General features: G+C 36.7%; 1 protein-coding gene across 1 annotated transcript in view; it reads right to left on the bottom strand.

The window, feature by feature from the left end:
* Nucleotides 1-16,495, bottom strand: part of Dnaaf6 (dynein axonemal assembly factor 6) — a 40,088-nt gene extending 23,593 nt beyond the window's left edge. Inside the window, exons 1-4 of the mRNA XM_051178908.1 lie at nt 16,151-16,495; nt 8,845-9,015; nt 5,240-5,312; nt 2,893-2,998 (exon numbers count right to left, since the gene is read on the bottom strand). Coding sequence (XP_051034865.1) covers nt 2,893-2,998; nt 5,240-5,312; nt 8,845-9,012 — 347 coding nt within the window. The 5' untranslated portion in view covers nt 9,013-9,015; nt 16,151-16,495. The remainder of the gene's footprint in view (nt 1-2,892; nt 2,999-5,239; nt 5,313-8,844; nt 9,016-16,150) is intronic.
* Between the last annotated feature and the right edge of the window lie 1,561 nt (nt 16,496-18,056).

Consider the following 18,056-nt stretch of genomic DNA (forward strand, 5'->3'; position numbering starts at 1 on the left):
GGTAAAAAAAAATCAAGATAAAAAATTTTTGTAAAGCAGTTTTGTTCGTGTCATGACTAGAGTTATTATTCACTTTGAACCTTGGCAGATGCTCTCTGGAGAACTTCAAACGTCTAGATGAAAAGTGGACATTTACTCTAGTTTCGAGCTGGCTGTGTATGGATGTGAGGCATTTGTTCTATAATATGACAAATGAGTGACTTTCATATAGATATGTAGGTGTCATAGAAACCCACCTAACAGAACACGAATTCAACAGCATCTCTGAAGGTTCTTTGTCTCAAAATGTCATATCAGGGCTTCTTCCTCCCTCCCTCCCTCCCTCCCTCCCTCCCTCCCTCCCTCCCTCCCTCCCTTCCTGTCTTTCTTTTTGGTTTTTCTAGACAGGGTTTCTCTGTGTAACAGCCCTGGCTGTCCTGGAACTCGATTTATAAACCAGGCCTGCTTCTACCTCCCGAGTGCAGAGATTAAAGTCATGCACTATCGTCCATCCTTTCTTTTACTTTTATCTTTTTTATTTTTAACCTTTCCCCCCTCATTTTTACCCTACAGGTCCTTTGTAAATACGGCTTGCAGCTTTGTGTTTTTATGGGATTCCTTGGCGCGACAACAAGTGGGCCTCTAAGTCTATGTATGCTTTTCTTGGGATGTTTTATTTCTGATTTTGTATTATTACTATGTAATTGTTTTTTAAATCTTTTATATATCATATTATTATTATTATTATTATTATTATTATTATTATTATCCTTTAGAAGCTTATAGATCCTGATGGGGGAAAGGTTGGGAGAAACCAGGGGGAATACTGAAGGGAAACTGTAATCAGGATGTACGTAGTGTATGAAAAAAAAAAGACTATTTTCAATTTAAAAATTGGATTTAAGATATAGATGCCCCCCATGGAGTTTCTTTTATAAGATTTAAAATAAACGTTTGTCAGTATTTTTTTAAATGAGGTACACAAAGCAGGAAAGTTTGGCATTTTTTTAAAACTTTATTCCTTTTGAACCATGTGTTTACCAATGTACTAAGTATGTAAACCATTTAACATGGGTTGTACCTAAACTATTTTATTTTTATTTTAAAGCAAAAGCAGAGAGACAGATAATTCTGTCAAATATTTATGATGTAAGATGGCAATATTATCTGTAAATTTTAAGATGCCTTTATAAGCAGGTTTTAAAGACTGGCTAGAGATGTATCTCACATAGGCTGGCTAAGAAATGAATTGCATTGGCTAGTTTTATGTCAGCTTAACTGGAGAGTGAACAACTACAATTGAGGAAATGTTTCCATAAGAGCAGATTATAGTAGACATGCCTGTAGGATGTTTTCTTAGTGGTTAGTGTTGGGGAAGGGCTCAATCCATTGTGGGTGGGGCCACGCCTTAGCTGGTGGTCCAGGGTTCTATAAGCAGGCTAAGCAAGTAATGCAGAGCAAGCCAGTAAGCAGCACTCCTCCATGTCCTGTGCACCAGCTCCTCCCTCCAGGTTCCCACCCTATTTGAGTCCTGTCCTGACTTCCTACAGTCATGAATTGAGATGTGTCAGTGTAAGTCAAATAAAATGTTTCCTCCACAAGGTGCTTTGTTCATGCTGTTTCCTCAAAACAATGTAATCCTAACTAGGACATGGATCTTGACAAAAATATATAAATGTTTGAAATCTTTGACTTAAAAAATAAAGCTTACAGTTCTTTGACATTACATATTAGAAATGTATGCTTCCATTCAGTTAATTATCTGTAATCTACCATTGCTTTTATTTTTAAAACATAAAAGCATAACTAAAAGTATATACCACACTGTTTTGTATTCAACTTAAAAAATGTTGTCAGATCACTTGCCTTAAAAGTCTTTCTGAATAAAATAGGTCAGACTTAAAGATGGAGGAAAGAGGCCAAGTTTGAGGCCAGCATAGGCAGTAGAACCTGACCTATTCTAAAACCAAACCAAACCAAAGAATAAAATTAACAAAGTACATTATAATTCAGCAATACTTGTTTTACATTTCTAGGTATTTTAAATACTCAAGCTTTTAAGAATAAATGTATATGAATGCTTAGAAGAATTAATGTTTTCTCAGAATTAAAAGATTTTGCATGAAAAGGCTGCAAAGCAAAACTTGAATTCCAATTTCAAAATATGAGCATAGCCCTGAAATATATAGTAAATAAGTCTGCATAATAATTGATAATTGGGAGGAGGACATAGCCTTGTATTGAAACTACAGAACACTGAGTAATTAAAAGTAGTTCTTTAATACACAAATATGGTATTATAATTTGCTTGTATGATTGCTTATAATTAATGGGCTGTTTTTTTCTCTCACTGGTAGTGCTGCCAGACACTGATGCATGGATTAAGATACAAGGGACTAAGTTTAATAAAGGTTATTAATTTTATTTAGGGAGAAGTCACCAATATAAGAAACTGATGACCCGTAAGTTCCCCCTCCAAAGATCCACACCCAGGCTGCTGTCCGTGACCCAACTGGAACCAAGAGAGCAAGCACTGGGGTCCAGAACCCAAGACCTAACCTAACCCTCCATCAGGCACGCACCTGTGACCTCTCCCAAATGGGCAAGGTCAGTAGTACGGGCAGGATGGGTATCTCACTACATGGTAGTTGTACATTAAACAAAAACTGAAATTGAATATAAATTTAATAATGGAAATGGCTGTATTTTTTCAATATTGCTAGATAAATAACTAATAGGCAGGCATTATTTGTTTTTGTTCTAGAACAGGGAAAATTATCAATAGTATTCACCCTGTAGTTTTTATATTTTATGTGGTGCAAATTACTTCATGAATTTTATAAAAATATAATATTATCAGATGACACATCAAACCTAATTATCTAATCACATGCCTGGTGTCATTTGACTTACTCTGGGATTTCTCGAACATCCCATATATCATCATGCTCTGCTCCTTCTGGAACCTCTTCTGGATTCCAGATGTTCTCACTTTCATTACCACTGGGTTTGGGAATGGCTGTGAAGAAAGGGAAGACATAATTGAATCTGGTACATGTTCTTCATATCATTTGGGACAACTGTTTAAAGACATTTTGCTTGTAATCACTAACTCATTTTTGGTTCACAGAAACCAAATTAGAAATTATCTTTTCTATCACTAAGAAAAACACACAAGCAAAAATAAGAAAATATGATAATCTACAACTCAATGGCCTGGAAATAATCAATATAGTTATGTTGATGGGATACAAATTTTTTTTCAGAAACACAAATAGGTTCTTGTGTAAAAATTTTATGTAAAAGATAAAAATGAAGCACAAGCAATCTGATTTGGAGAGTTACATTATCTTGCATTCTGCTTTACGATAAAAGTTCTTTGACACATTTTATATGTATCCATTACACAATTTAAAATAATAACATCAATTAAAGAGATGGAAAAGAGGCTAGAATGATTACTTTTTAATGCCGTAGTTTCTTACTGCACATGCTCACTTTAAGGAAAAATCTCTATCACTTGTTCTTTATGCAGAGTCAAGCAGGTGCTTGGGTTTCTATGTACCATCTTTAAATGTTTAAAAATATATAGACACTAGTAAGCCTGCAAAAGCCCAGCTTGCATTTCTTCCATTGGCGTATCAAATGGAGACCCATATTAGGCTCAAAACATTACTCTAGGTCCAGAAATGCACCCGATTGTCCGGTTTTCAATTCCACAATTCTTTGTAAATTACCTGCTTCTATCTAGCATTAACTTTCCAAAGCCTAAGTACAGGCTTATACATAAAATTTTACATATGACTCATTGCCCTATAATTTTTGAGATTATTAGACCTACATTATTGGAAATATGGCAGCATGGAAATCCATCCATATACAAACTAGTCTGTCCTATAGCAAATATATCTGGAGTAGAGCAAAGAGCCTCTTGAGAAGGTAAGGTAATAGCTGAAATTTTAAAACCATTCTCAGACCTCATTTTGACCATTATTTTAAACATTTTCCCCCCACACTATCTTCTAAATCAGCTAATTTGATGAACAAAATGCACTTCCAATTTCTGGTCATCCTCTGGTACATGAGCAACAACAGAATTAACACTTGTACATTTTCACAAATTTGTGAAATACTCAATTCTGTGAAAATGTATAAAAAATGCTTGGGACTCACAAAAATTGATTTCTTTTTTCTTTCTTTTTTTTTTTTGAACTGCACTTTGTTTGCTTGTGTTACGTGAGTATCTAACACTGAACTACAATCATAGTCCTTGGGCCAAGTGATCTTTTTTAAGGAACCCCCATGACCTTTCCTTTAGAAGCATTTCCATGGAAGATAAAATTACATAGATGTTTGTTTTACTTTCTTCTTCAGAACTCTTTAAGCTCTGTCAGAACAGATCTTTGATTTCCTTTGTAGTCTCAAAAGTTATCATATTGCCTGGTACATAATGGACTCTCAATATATTTAAATATCCAATAAATATTTATTGAACTTGTTTTAATAAATGGATTTTGTGTGAAAAATTAAAAAATCTAGGTCTTAATATTTTCCTATGGTTGCAGCAGAAGATGAGCAATATACCTAAAATTAAGCCTAATCATATACGAGTTCCTTAATGTCTTATCTAAGAAAATGCACCAAGGAATGTAGAGTTGAAGGCAAATTAACTTTCCTTATTAGAAAACTACTAACCTGCAATAGAAGTAAAAATGACATCTTCACATGTAAATGACTGTTCAGCCTGTGCATGATTGCTTCAACTCATCTTTTTGGTATTTTTCTTTCTTTTTCGAGACAGAATTTCTTTGTGTAACAGTCCTGGCTGTCCTGGAACTCTCTCTGTAGACCAGGCTGGCCCTGATCTCATAGAGATCCCCCAGCCTCTGCCTCCCAAGTCCTGGGATTAAAGGCATGAGCCACAACCTTCAGACTCAACTCACCTCATTATGTCTTAGAAATCACATATTTCTTTTGAATTGACAAATTAAAAATTAATTTGTTGTCATGTGCAACATAATGTTTTGAAGTGTGAATACATGATGGAATGACTAAGCCAAGACAAATATGCTTTACTTCACATACCTATCTATCATTTGTGGTGCAAAACACTTAAAATGCACCTTCATAACAATTTGAAATAGCTAATACAATGCCATTTACTTCACCTTATTAAATATTAGTTTTTATTACTCTGACTTTGCTGAGGAAAATACTCCATTGATTCTATTTATCTATATAACTGTATTAAATAACTTACCTATGGGCTCTTTAGCTTTAGGCGGTCCAATATTTCCAGGCCCCATGGCTCCAATAGCAGATGTGAGTTGTCCCTTGAGTAAAAGACAAGAAGTCCACTATTCTGTAACCACTACTTGTATAACATATATCACTACTAATAATTTAAATATGATAAGTTTTCTATCTAAAATTTACCCTTATTAACACTTTCATCATTCACTATTGTTATACAACACAGACACTGATGTCAAATATTATTTTCAATGTGCTTTCCTTGTCCTTTCAAAAAAATATTTGGTTTAATAGACTCTGAGGCCAAATTGATTTCTATAGTTGAACTAAATCCCTGGTTCCAGCCCAGTGAATCGTATATCCCTTGGGAGAGGAGGAATGAGCCACATTCATCTCTATGAAGGTTAGAATCAAGTGCTACTAGAAAAGCATCGGCATTCTGGAGTTTGGGCAGTGTTTGCTTATAGTTAGATGAAAGGTAGACTTATGGGAGGTAGACTTATGAAAGGTAGACTGATTGAAATAATAGTAAACAGAAGCTAAGATTTAGACATCAAAGGATCCATTTATAAGTTCTGATGAGTGTTTGTTGTTGGTGTTGTTTTGTTTTGTTTGCTTACCTTTTTCTAATTTGGGGATGAAACATTGCTCTTTCCCCCACTTCCCAATTCAGCAACTTCCAATTTGTCATGTCAGATGAATGCCAAACCATTTCTTTTTTTTTTTTTCAGACAGCCACATGCCTAATTTGCCATCATTTTTATTATGTTTTTATTAGTGTGAACGCCCTTGCAGTTCTTCAGTCTTTCCAACCCTGTGCAACACATATGGGCCCCTCATTGGCCCCTTTCAGGGACTCTTTGATATTTCAAGGCAATCTACAGTTTCTTCCTAATTATTCATTCTAACATCAGACTCGCAAGTTCTGAGTCACTCAGTTAGTGGCTGTAACTTATTTCCATGGATCCTGGCACACTAGCACCACTAATGCCCCCCTTTTAGTTCTTGCCCGCATAGTCCAAAACTTCAGACAAGTACAAAAGTTGCATAGTCCTGTTTGGGTGGTAGAATAATGTCTGTCCTTGTACGTTGTTGAAAAAGCTCACCTGGATCTCTATTATGTTAAACCATCCCAATAGTTATAATCATAAATCAATAAGTAATATCTCCACCGTGTGTGAGACTGTGACGACTGTTTATGCAAAATGGAGATCTAAAAGCTCTATGTGTGAAGTTAAGGAACTGCAGATATTTTTATATGGACTTTTTTTTGTCTCTGTTTAATCACCGAGGTCACATAAATGTGTGATACTTTTATTAAATTATTAATCATTGGACTACTAATAGTCAATCAGAGCAAAGCAGTTCTTGGAACATAAGGGCCTTTTGTTTTGCAGTGTCTCTCTCCACAGAAAAATTAAATCAGTAGAAATAAAACCATGAACATTCTGGCAAGTATTGATATGCTCTTCATGGACAGTTATGATTGGATGAGTATATTAGAGTGAAGGGGAGTTTCAATTTACTGACTTAATGAAAATAAATGATTAAAAATAAAATTTCAAGTGGAAAGGTAGAAAGAAATAATAAAATACCACTGGGTAATTGTTTTCTATAAGGGCATCATTTAAGCCTGTACCATGTATCTACAGCCAATTATCTGAGCAATTTGTCATTCCAATCCATGTCAGTTTGTAATATTGGAGAGATTTTGAACATCCTTGTCACACTGTCTGAAGATTGATGGAATCTTATTTCCCACAAGTCTTGAGATCACCCAGGAATTTGAAAAACGGTAGACTCTTTTCCCGATCTCCCAGAGAATTAACAATTCATTTAGAAGAGGTATGGTGTAAATGAACCAATGTGTATGCAACAGTCTTCTTGCTGTTTTTCAGAGAGTCCATTTTAGAAAACACATCATTCTTGCAATCATTTCCTAGTTCTCAGGACTAATACATGTTAAAAATGAAAGGCATTTTCTCCCCAGGAAAATTTAATAGTTCAGTAGGAACATTAATTATTCTCCCACCGTACTGAATCTCTAATTCTATACCCTCTAATACTATCTGCACTGAGATGTCTGAGTGACCAATTATCTCAAAATTGCTTATAACCCACATATACACAATCATATATTATTATGGTAATTTTCTATTATGAATTGTGCAATTCAGTAAAATGATGTTACAGTCTCTCTATTTTCATAAACACTCATCTTTCCTCCTAGAACCTCTAGATGCAAATAAACATCCCTACACATAAACACTAAAGGGAAGAGAGTTTGAAACCAGTGCTGATCTCTACCTCTGCACCAGTTCCAAATATAAGTTCTGCTTAACAATATTAAGGGTTTCTGCCTTTCAAATACTTAATATGCTCTTTCTATGTAGTATAAGCTACCTTTCCCAGGAAGTATGCTGTGGAAAGTTAGCATTTTGCTATTTCACCTTAGGGAGAAAAATGTACTCAACTTGGTGGATACATTGCATCTATCTTTTTCTCCCTGTGTTTTATTTGTTGCATATATTTAATGCTATTATCAATGACTTGGTTTGCCTTCGTTTGGCTCTATTAAGGCTTTTCTCTAAAACTCCATGTCTCCTCACCTTGGCTCCAGACTGACTCAGTAGTCCTCATCTACAAATTTTATTTCCATTGCATATCCTATTTAATTCTGATCTGTTTCATCTAATGAGGGAAGACCACTGAGTTTGTGGCCCATTCATAAAGTACTTTTTTCACAATACATCAAAAAATTTGGGAGAAATAAATTAAAATACACTTTCATAGAATATAGTTTATGTGTGGTCATAATACAATTTCATTAAAATAATTTTATGCAAATTGAAATATCCTGATATAGTAGGATAGTTGTGCACGAAACTTTATGTATTATAGCTGGTCTAATTGCCAAAATTCATTTCTGTTTAAGGAGGGAGTGGAGACCAGGGTTTTACATGAAACTATTTTGGTTATTCAGGAAATAATAGCAGTGGCCTTCTATTGGTAACCCTTCTATCCTAAATTAAGCCCATCTTGCTAGTTTAAAGGTGCTACCTTTCCAGAACCCCAAATGAAAAAATCACCTGATTATATATCTAAGCATGTGCTGGGAAACTCCTTTTAGTATATAGAAGCTATTTTTTCCTGTTATTTAGCTTAAAATATTTTGTTTTTCCATATATAGGCTTTATTTAATTAAGAGACTAGGATTGGGAAAACAATTAATACTGCATAATTGAAAATATTAATATTTTCTTTGTAGAAATATTGTATAGGCATAAACAGTCCCAGCTACTGCTCTTTGCAATGGTTGTCAAGCATTCTTTGACCATAAATATAAATGACAAACATTTTTAAATGTGGCTACTGCTACCATAGTTACAGAACTATTTTCCTATTCAGTGTTCAGGTGGTGTAGAAAAAAATATAATTATGTTTGCTAGAAATGTACTAGAGGTTATAGTCTCATGCATAATAAGCCTTCCAGCCTCCTATACATGTATCAGATGACACAGTTCTGCTCCCACAGCAAGGTGGGAATGAATTGTTCAAATACAGTCCCACAACTTCGTTTAACATAATTAATTAATCTATAAGTATGACCACCTGTTCAGCATCCAAATCATCCTCTTCCTCAGGATACAGTAGACTGGACAGTGCTTGCAGAGCCGAGACAGAAGACAATGTGTCCATTTTCATATTTTTAGCTTCCATGCTTTTTGCTTCCAAATTTCCTGTTTCCATATTTTCAGCTTCTGTGTTTTCCAATTCCATAGTCTAAGAGAAAAGATGATCAGGCACACTTCACTTTTCCAAGACATAAAGACTTGTTTCATTTTCACGTGTCCCTTCTTTCAGTGCCCCGCTCCACCGTCTGTCATATTTTGAAATACTTATAAACTCCTCCACATATGTATTTTGCTTAGTCACAGAATCCGAGAAACCAAGTAAATCCAGGAATTCAGCCTGCTTTACTAAAACTTCCTGTTCAAATGAGCACACACTGAGTAACCCCATATGTGATTCTTGAATTTTAGTGTGCTTAAAAGCAACTAGGAGAAAAGCTTCAGATACAGCTCCAATGAAAACATGCTTGCCTACCATGCTCAAAGCCCTGGGTTCAATTCCCAGCCTTGCACAAACAGAAACAGAATCCCTTGTGGGCTTGATTAAAAGTACAAGTTGTTATAAGCTATGTACTATATTATTCAGGAACACAGTTTTTAGACTATCTTTTTAACCTGTTTCATATCTGCTTTTCAGGCTGTATATTCCAGTCTGTGAATTGAAAAAGATTTTGCTTCAGCAGTATACCCAGATAACCTTTCCTCCTTTCTCATATTTGCCTCAGGTAAGTGTGTACCTTTCTGTTTCATTTATACTGTTAATTAACCTTTGATGAGACCTAGCCTTACAATGACATTTGAAAATTCTAATGCAATAGCTCATTTTAGTGAAATTCATGAACAAAGAAACAAATGGTTTTATGATTATAACAGTAATACTGAATCCTCTCATCCTAGTAGCAATTTTGAAAATAATCCCTGCAGTTACATCCACAGCAGGACAGTTACGATCTTAAAAAATATATCTCAGAGGTGTCAGACTTTAATGAGTAACCTGAAAAGGGCTGTAGAGTTGTGCTTATTGTTGGTAAATTGGGCATAACAGAAGTGGGTATCTTGCCCACAATTTTAAAAACATCATTTTATAAACTTCACTCTCTGGGAACATTACTCTAGCAGTTTTAATTAAATTATACCTGAAAAAATTGCATTGTGACTAGAATGGTAAGAAATGTTCTGATATACTCACTTGTCAAAATCAACCTGTATTGAAGAGGGTATTGTCCAAGTTTTATTTTACATATATTTTTATTTTCTTTGTTGAGTATATACCTGATCTTGATACCTCCTGGGGATGTCAAGAGCATGAATGCTAACTCCCCCTATATCTTTTATATGGAGGTTAAAATATCATCCTGGCTAAGAATGATGGGGCTGGGGTCATGCTGTTTGGAATTGGGTCCATCATATACTTCTTAGCTCGGTGGCTTTGAGCAATTATTTAAATTCTCTCTACCTAATTTTCTTTATCTGTAAAGTGGGGGATAATAGTAGTGTCTGTCTCTTTGAATTGTTACCATATTAAGTAGCTTAATACATATAAAAGAGCCCGGACTAGTACAGGGCACATAGTAAGCACTCAAGCTATGCTACCTATTATTAGTTCTTTAAAAGTTTCATTTTGCTGGGCATGAACATCACTTTTCATAGCGATGTCGAATAAGTTCACGATAAAGCTCATTAGATTGGAAACTCATTAAATCAGAAAAGGTGAAATAAAGGGTGACAAAACAATTTCTCTCACAGTATGGTCTGGTAGGCGGCCATGGAAATGAATAATTGACACATATTAAATTAAACAAAAGAGGCTTCTGTTTATATTTTAAAATTCCTCTTTGATTATGTGTTTATTAAATATTTAGCCAACATAGAAAGCAAAATGTTTACTGAAATATTTTCTACCTTTGACAGTGAAAAGGAAAAAACGCACCCTAATATCAGATATAATTAGTATCCTGACTTGAAATTGTACAGTGATGTGTTCAAGAGACAAATATAACAGAAATTACTTCTTACATGAGCATGACTTACTCTATAAACATTATAATACGATGGTCTATTATACAACACTGATGACAGCAGTTGCTCAAATATGAAAGGGTTATATAATATCATTGTCTGAAACGTAGTACCCACAGATCATGAGGCTTCTGAGACTTCAATAGGGGGTTAGGGAGAAAAGAGTAAACAGACCATTAAGCTAAGCCATAAGAAAAGATGCTCAGAAGTTCCAAATATAGCATCTGACACAGCAGTAGCAACAGCTACTCACATAGTCATCTCTGCCTAGCAGGGACACTGCAGCAGGACTTTCTGGACAAAAAGAGGTATTTAGAGCAATGAAGGACCCCCAGATCCTAGGTGGAGGTATAGAAGGAAGGGTCTCGTTACTGAGAAATGTCGGGGGTTTGGAAGCTAGATGAATATTCAGAATAGGGCCGGGATCAAAATTCCTGAGGGAAAAGAGTACACAAGCCAGGCCCTGCATCAGTGCCTTTCTGTCATCCAGCACCCACAGCAGACATGATGAAGGAAGATTATGGCTCAGAAAGTGTATTGGACATAGGACTGAGGAAAAACAAATGAATTCTAAATTTCTACCAGTTACTAGGAAAGGCTCTAACTGGCTCTGGTGGGAAGCAGACTGAGAAACTATACACATAGAAAGAACATCTTCCAAAACCACAGCTGGAATTTAGTCAGCAGTTGATGAATACTGAATGAAATATGATTAAATTCATAGGAATGTGGCATTTCAAAATAGTAACCTTGGAAGGTTATATACTGATGTAAATTATACCGTCAATGCTCCAAATATTTTAGAAATTTTCTTTTCTCTTGGCATTTCCTTCATATGTAGCACGAAGGAAATACATATCATTACAGCATCATTCATTTTGATTACACATCAGATTTGTCTCTGAGTGATTTACAGATATATCAAGACATCTACAATCAAAATATGAAGATTTACTTTTTTGAGAATATTAAAAAGAATATAATATAGGCTTCAAGGCAGTTCTAAAAATACTAGTCTTAAATGCAAGTTGAGTAATAGCAACATCATTAGAATAAGCATATTAGCTGCTTAAAGTGACTGCACTGAAGGGGTACCACATCTTGGGTAGAGGTCTGTGTTTAAAAATCCTCCACAAAAATTCTTAGTAATATTTTTATATACCTGAAGAATATTTGGACTTCCAAGTTATGCTTGCATAAAATCACATTGACTCACATTATAGCTAATTGGAGCCAAAATATGGTAAAATGGGCACTTTTATAAAAATAATTTTTCATTCTACCAATTGTAAGTAAGCAAATAAGTTCTGATGAATTTGACGATACATTTTGAGAACTGAAAGAATCACTTGTGAATGATTAAATAGCTCAAAATATCAAAATAGAAATCAACCTATATGTGAATTGTTGGAAAAGTTATAAATCCAATGAAAATGAAAATTTTTACCAACAATTTTAGAAGTCTAGTCATTCAAAAATATTAAATTAAAATATAGTTATCAAAGCTCATTCCATATGATCATCATATTTCAAAAAAGAAAACGTACCCTTTTAGTTTTTTTATTTGTCAGTTTGATACACACTCTTGAATCTGGCAATCATTGATTTCAGGATAGAGCCTTAGTGGCCAATTTTTCTGCCTTTCTCACACATTTTTCTCCTACATATGTTCTAAATTTTGTTAATAATGTACTCTGTAACTTGCTGCCTTTGAATCTTAGAGTACACTCTCTAATTACTAGACTACTTGGGCCGACAAGTGTGGTGATTTTTTTTAAATATAAAAACTCTAGAGCTATTGAGCCTATATTTCAATGTAGCATTTACACTTCTTTTATTAAGTTTTGGAACAATTTCATACATATAATTATGTTTCAATTATGAGGGGTTTCTCCTCAACACCCTCACCTTTCCTCTTCCTATCAGTTCCTTTCCCAGATTCATGATTTTGGAGTTTTGTTTTTTTTGTTGCAGTTGTTAGACATTTAATTTGACCAGAGCCGTTTGTGTGACCACTGAATTTGAACCACCCATTGGAGCTGGTAGGGTGATCAGTTGGTACACAAAAGCAATGTAGTTTCCCTGCCTGAATCATCAGTAACAGGGCAAATTGGAGCTCCCTAGTCCTTCCTTCAGCCGTGCCTAACTACTGGCAGGCATATTTTAAATAAACCAAGATTAGGATAAGGGTCGTGGTAAAGTAATTGCCTAAAATCCTGTATGAGGCCTTGGGCTTGATTCTCAGCAAAGTGCGGCTAGAGTGTGAGAAAGAGCACAGAATCTTCTTGAGGTGTGGCCACTTAGAAAGTAAATGTTCTAGGGCTGTGATTTTTCTTTCTTCCACTTCCCAGTCTATTCTGACCAGCCAACATCCAAAGAAGTGTTTCCAGACAGAGCTTTGATTTTCCTTTAGAGCCCTCAGAGATTAAAAACAAAAACAAAAACAAAACAAAACAAAAAAAAAAACATAGTTGGGTGATACCTTGCAAACCAATTAAAACAAAACATAGTCCAGAACCAGCTGGAATCCAAACACTGGGACCAGTTAGGGAGTAAAATTGTCTATCAGGAAGGCTCCTGATCCATGGCACTGAGGCTTTGGGAGCCTAATGCCATTCTTTCTAATTTATTTATTTTTTGGCCTCCATACACAACATCAAAAGAAAGGCTGTTTAACTGCTTGGAAAAGAATGAAAGTTAAATCAGTGTAGTATATGTATTTTACTAAATATATAAAGTATAGAGAAGAGAGTTAACATATTTTACTAAGTGCACACAGTGCATGAAATCAGGAAATGAAACCCCACCAAATATAGCTAGAGGTGTAGCTCAAGGGTAGAGTGCTTGCCAAATGTAAAAAAAAGCCCTGAATTTCATTCCAGGTGCTGCAACAACAACAGCAAATCATCAACTAGCATCCTGTCTGAATGTAATAGTTGGAAACATATCCCCAAAGAGAATTCTGTTGATGACTGAATGACTTCAAATATTTCAAAATATGTTTACTCTCCAAATAAATTTACCATTTTGTCTACAACTTTATTTATATAGTGCCTTATTTAGCAATTCCAGCAGTAATTCTTTTGAGAATGCAAAAGTAAACATCATCTCTGTTCAGGTCTGAATTTAATGATACTATTCTGGCTAATTGTTTTTGTCTAGTTTTGGTGATGTTTAGGATTGAATCTATGGCCTTATGCTTGTAGGTAAGTATTCACTCATGGCACACTAATGTTTTCCTGCTATTAAAAGTATCTTAAAAGTTGGGGCAGGGCAGGCTGGTAGGATTGCTCAATGGTTAGGAGTCCATATTGCTCTTCAGAGGACTTAACTTCAGTTCCCAGTACCCACATCAGACAGCTCAAATTGTCTGTAATTGCAGTTCTAGGGAGATCTTATACCTCTGACTTCCATGAGCATTTGCACTCTTGTGAACATACTCCCACACAGACACACATAACTAAATTTTTTGACAACTATACTCATCAGTAATTCTCTGCCTATTGAAACTAATTCAGCTAGGGACTGAATAGGTGAGTTCTGAAGCATGCCAAAGGTCCTTGGTTCAATAGGAAATGATTATGTTATGTTTTTAATATCCAAAAATAGTTCCCTTCTTTATGTTTCTATCATTCACTGCCATAAAAAACATTCAAAACTATGGGAGCTTAACAAGGTTTCTGTCACAAACTTAAAATATAGCTAACAGAAAAATTTTTAGTAAGTACCTAGAATCCTTCAGAAACATAAATGCAAGTCAGGATTGAGGTACAGCTACTGAGAAGGCTGATGCAATTCAGGCAAGTCTGGGCTGCAGAGTTCAAGTCCAGCCTGAGTAACTTAGTGAGATATTGTCTCAAAATGAAAAATGAAAAAACAAAAACAAAGAGAGGGCATAGGGATAGGGCGTAGTGATGACATGTTACCTAAACATAAAAACAGAAGCCTCATTTGATTTAATAATTTCTGGGTCTAGTTTATCTAGGCTACTTACAAAAATGGAATCTCTAGCATCCTTTGAAAGGTGTGTTGCCTTACACTTCGTCTTTGTACCTTGACCAGGGATGATCTTGAACTCCTGGGCTCATAGGAACCTCACACATCAGCTTCCCTAGTAGCTGCTACTACATGAGCTTGAACGTGAGTTTTTATACTGAGATGGAAAACTTAATTTTTATAGGGGTATTCTGATCCATCAAAAGCTGTGTAGTATGTTAGAGATCCTAGCACTTGGGGGTTTGTAAGGGAGTCTGGATTAAATAGTAAAGGGGGACTGGGTGGGGTGCTATACAGCACAAGACAAGCTAAATACATTGGGTGAGAATTTATTCTTTCTTGCTTTCGCACTCATCTTCTGTCTAAAAAGGGTTGTCTGGTCACTTTTCTTTCAGTTCTTTGAAATGTACTCCTAAGGTCAAAGAACTGGTTTTGTTTACTTCTTTAGTCCCTGTTTCAAATCCTTACCACAACAGGAAACTCCTGGAATAATTGATCCTTATCTCTGCTCAAACTGGGTTCTCTCTCATTCCTCAGATTCAATTTTTATCACAGCTGTGTGTATTTTTAAAGGTATAGTCAAATGACAAAATATTCTCCTAATCACTCGACTAGTAGGACTTTTAGGTACACCTAAGATTTGTGCCCTATATTCTGACCCAGTAAATGTGGATGTGACCATTCTCCATGCCTTGAGGATGTACCTAATGTCCTCAGAACTCTCAGGCCGCTGAAATTCTATCCCACGAAATATTGTTCCATAGGCAAGCGGCAGGAGCCATTTTATCTTTATGTTCCTGTCTGAAAGTCGTTACAGAGGACACTCTTCCTTCATTTCTCAAACAAGGCCCACTGGTACACAATTAATACTGCTTCTTCACATAAAACAGAAGGTGAGTCTCAACTTTGACCAACCAGACCTACCTACAAGGAAAAAAATTACACTCAAATTATTTTTTTTTAACGGAAAAGGTGGGGGGGGTCATTGAGAGTGTGTGAGAGCCGGGAAAGGAAAATTGGGAAATGTTTAGGTGTTCATTTTTGTTTTCCTACAGTGGGTCTGTGCCCATCCCTTCTCTAGGAGTTTTTCTAGAAGCAACATCCTGCTTCTGGTGTCAAGAAGGGCGGGACTTAGGGAACATTAGCCCCTACTTTGAACAACATGGGGCTTCTGAGGGCTCTTTCACCGAGTATTTTAAATTCTCCCTAGTTTCTCCAACTGTCACAGCATCCCCCTCTGTTTTCCCCTCCTAAGGTTCAATTTTCCTCACCTTGGTCAGTGCTCTGGTCACAGCCTAGGCTCCGAAAATAGACTGCCGCTCGCTGTGCGTCGCTCTGTTGCCTGGGTAACAACTTTGTTAAACCCCTCTCCCACCTCCCACCTCGGGTTCCCGCTTGACTCTGCTAGCCAATCACAGACGAGTCTCCTTTGAAACAATACCAGAGGCAACCAATCCCATCGCGTCCCGTTCGGGGTCTATGGCCGCCCTTTCTAGTTAAGTAGGTCGACCCCGGTTAAGCTGCTGGATCTGTCGCGGCTAGCTCCAGGGAGTTCGCTGCTTCCCTGCTGGAGTAGGTCCGCGTCCGGGTCCGCCCCCTTCTCGCCACCGACTGCCTCTCCCTGCCCTGCGCGATTACTTTGCAGACGGGATAGCGAGCTCGCTCAACCACGGAGGTAAGTGCACGACGTTTGCGTTTGCCCCACGGGCTTTTTGCATCCAGCTTATTTTTCTCCTCTCTCCGGTAGCGAATTCCGGGTCTGAGAATTCATAACCTTCAAGCAAATCTGGAGCAGGGGACGAGGAAGGGTAGGGCTCGTGGGCTAGGGTTGAGAGGCTTTGGTGTCCGCGATGCTCTCGCTCTCCACGCCCCCTCCCGTGACAGAAACACGTGTTGTGTCTCTGCTGGTACTAGGCACTGGCTCACCAGGAGCCCGTGCGGCGGTGGTCACAGCCGCAGTGGTGGTGGTCACGGGGATTGCGCTTTTTATTCCCTACGGAGGGCAAATCCTGTTTGTCCAGGAGCCCCCTGGACAAGCGGAGGCTCGGCTAGGACGATGCTCCCGTGGAGCAGTGTCAGGGGCCACCATGCCTTCTAAGTCCCGGGAAAGTCTCTGGGCAGGGTGCCCAGCTTCGCCTGTTTTGGAGTAGGGAAGCCTAGGTGTTGGGACTCTTAGCCACCAATAGGGAATTGACTATCTTCGCGTTAGGGATAGTTTCCCACGAATTGCTTGATACTAATTGCTTGATTTGATTTTAAATGAAGGAGAAAGGAAGGAGGAATGGGGCGAAATTACTTGGATATATGATTTGATCTGTCAGTCAGGAGACATAGGGTGGTTTTAATGAATACTTTTTGTTATCCAGGGACTGGAATTTGATTACAAAGGTGTTGAACTACTGCCCTTATCTCAGCTATCCTGTTTTTCATAACTTGCCCTATATAGCAAAAAGGGACTGATAATGAAGTTTTAGTAATTTATTAATCCTGTATGTTATTATGTAAGATAAGGAAAAATATGAGAGTGGAGTACTTAAATTATCGGCTTTTTAGCCAAGTAAGCAATACCATAATTCCCTTTATCACCATGGGTGATCACAGTTGAAATGCCTTCCATTTTGTTCCGTCTCTAGATACTTCTACCACGTGTTATATATGTTGTGCTACCTCGGTTGGCTTGCTTGTTAGTCTTTGTTGTGTCTCTTTGCTCATTAGTCCTAAATCTGTAATAGCCAGCCAGTGTTTTGGAAATCTTTTGGCCATGACTCACAAAAAGTAGTACATTTTTTAAGAGCTGAGTGTGAAGGAGAATATCTGTACTCTTAACGCTAGACTGAGGTAGGAGGTTCACAAGCTCAAGGCCAGTCTGGATTAAGTAGCAAAACACTTTACTTAAAAAAACAAACAAACAAAAAAACAACAAGAAAAAAAGCCAAATCAAATTTATGTCGTGTCTGTAATACACACAAAGACAACATAATTGACACATGTTTGTAAAATCAATATTATGTTCAATGCAATCTGACGCTTTCTATTTTTTTTAATCTAGACCACGGTCTATTAATAAATTGTCTTTCATTGTGAAAAACACTGCCTTAAACCGCTGGGTTTCAGTCTTTTGTGCGCCTTTATTGAATTTATGAAAAACACAGATCGTTCTGGAATACTCCAGAAATT

Source organism: Phodopus roborovskii, unplaced genomic scaffold (genome assembly GCF_943737965.1).
Source record: "Phodopus roborovskii unplaced genomic scaffold, PHOROB, whole genome shotgun sequence".
In the NCBI taxonomy this organism is placed as follows: Eukaryota; Metazoa; Chordata; class Mammalia; order Rodentia; family Cricetidae; genus Phodopus; species Phodopus roborovskii.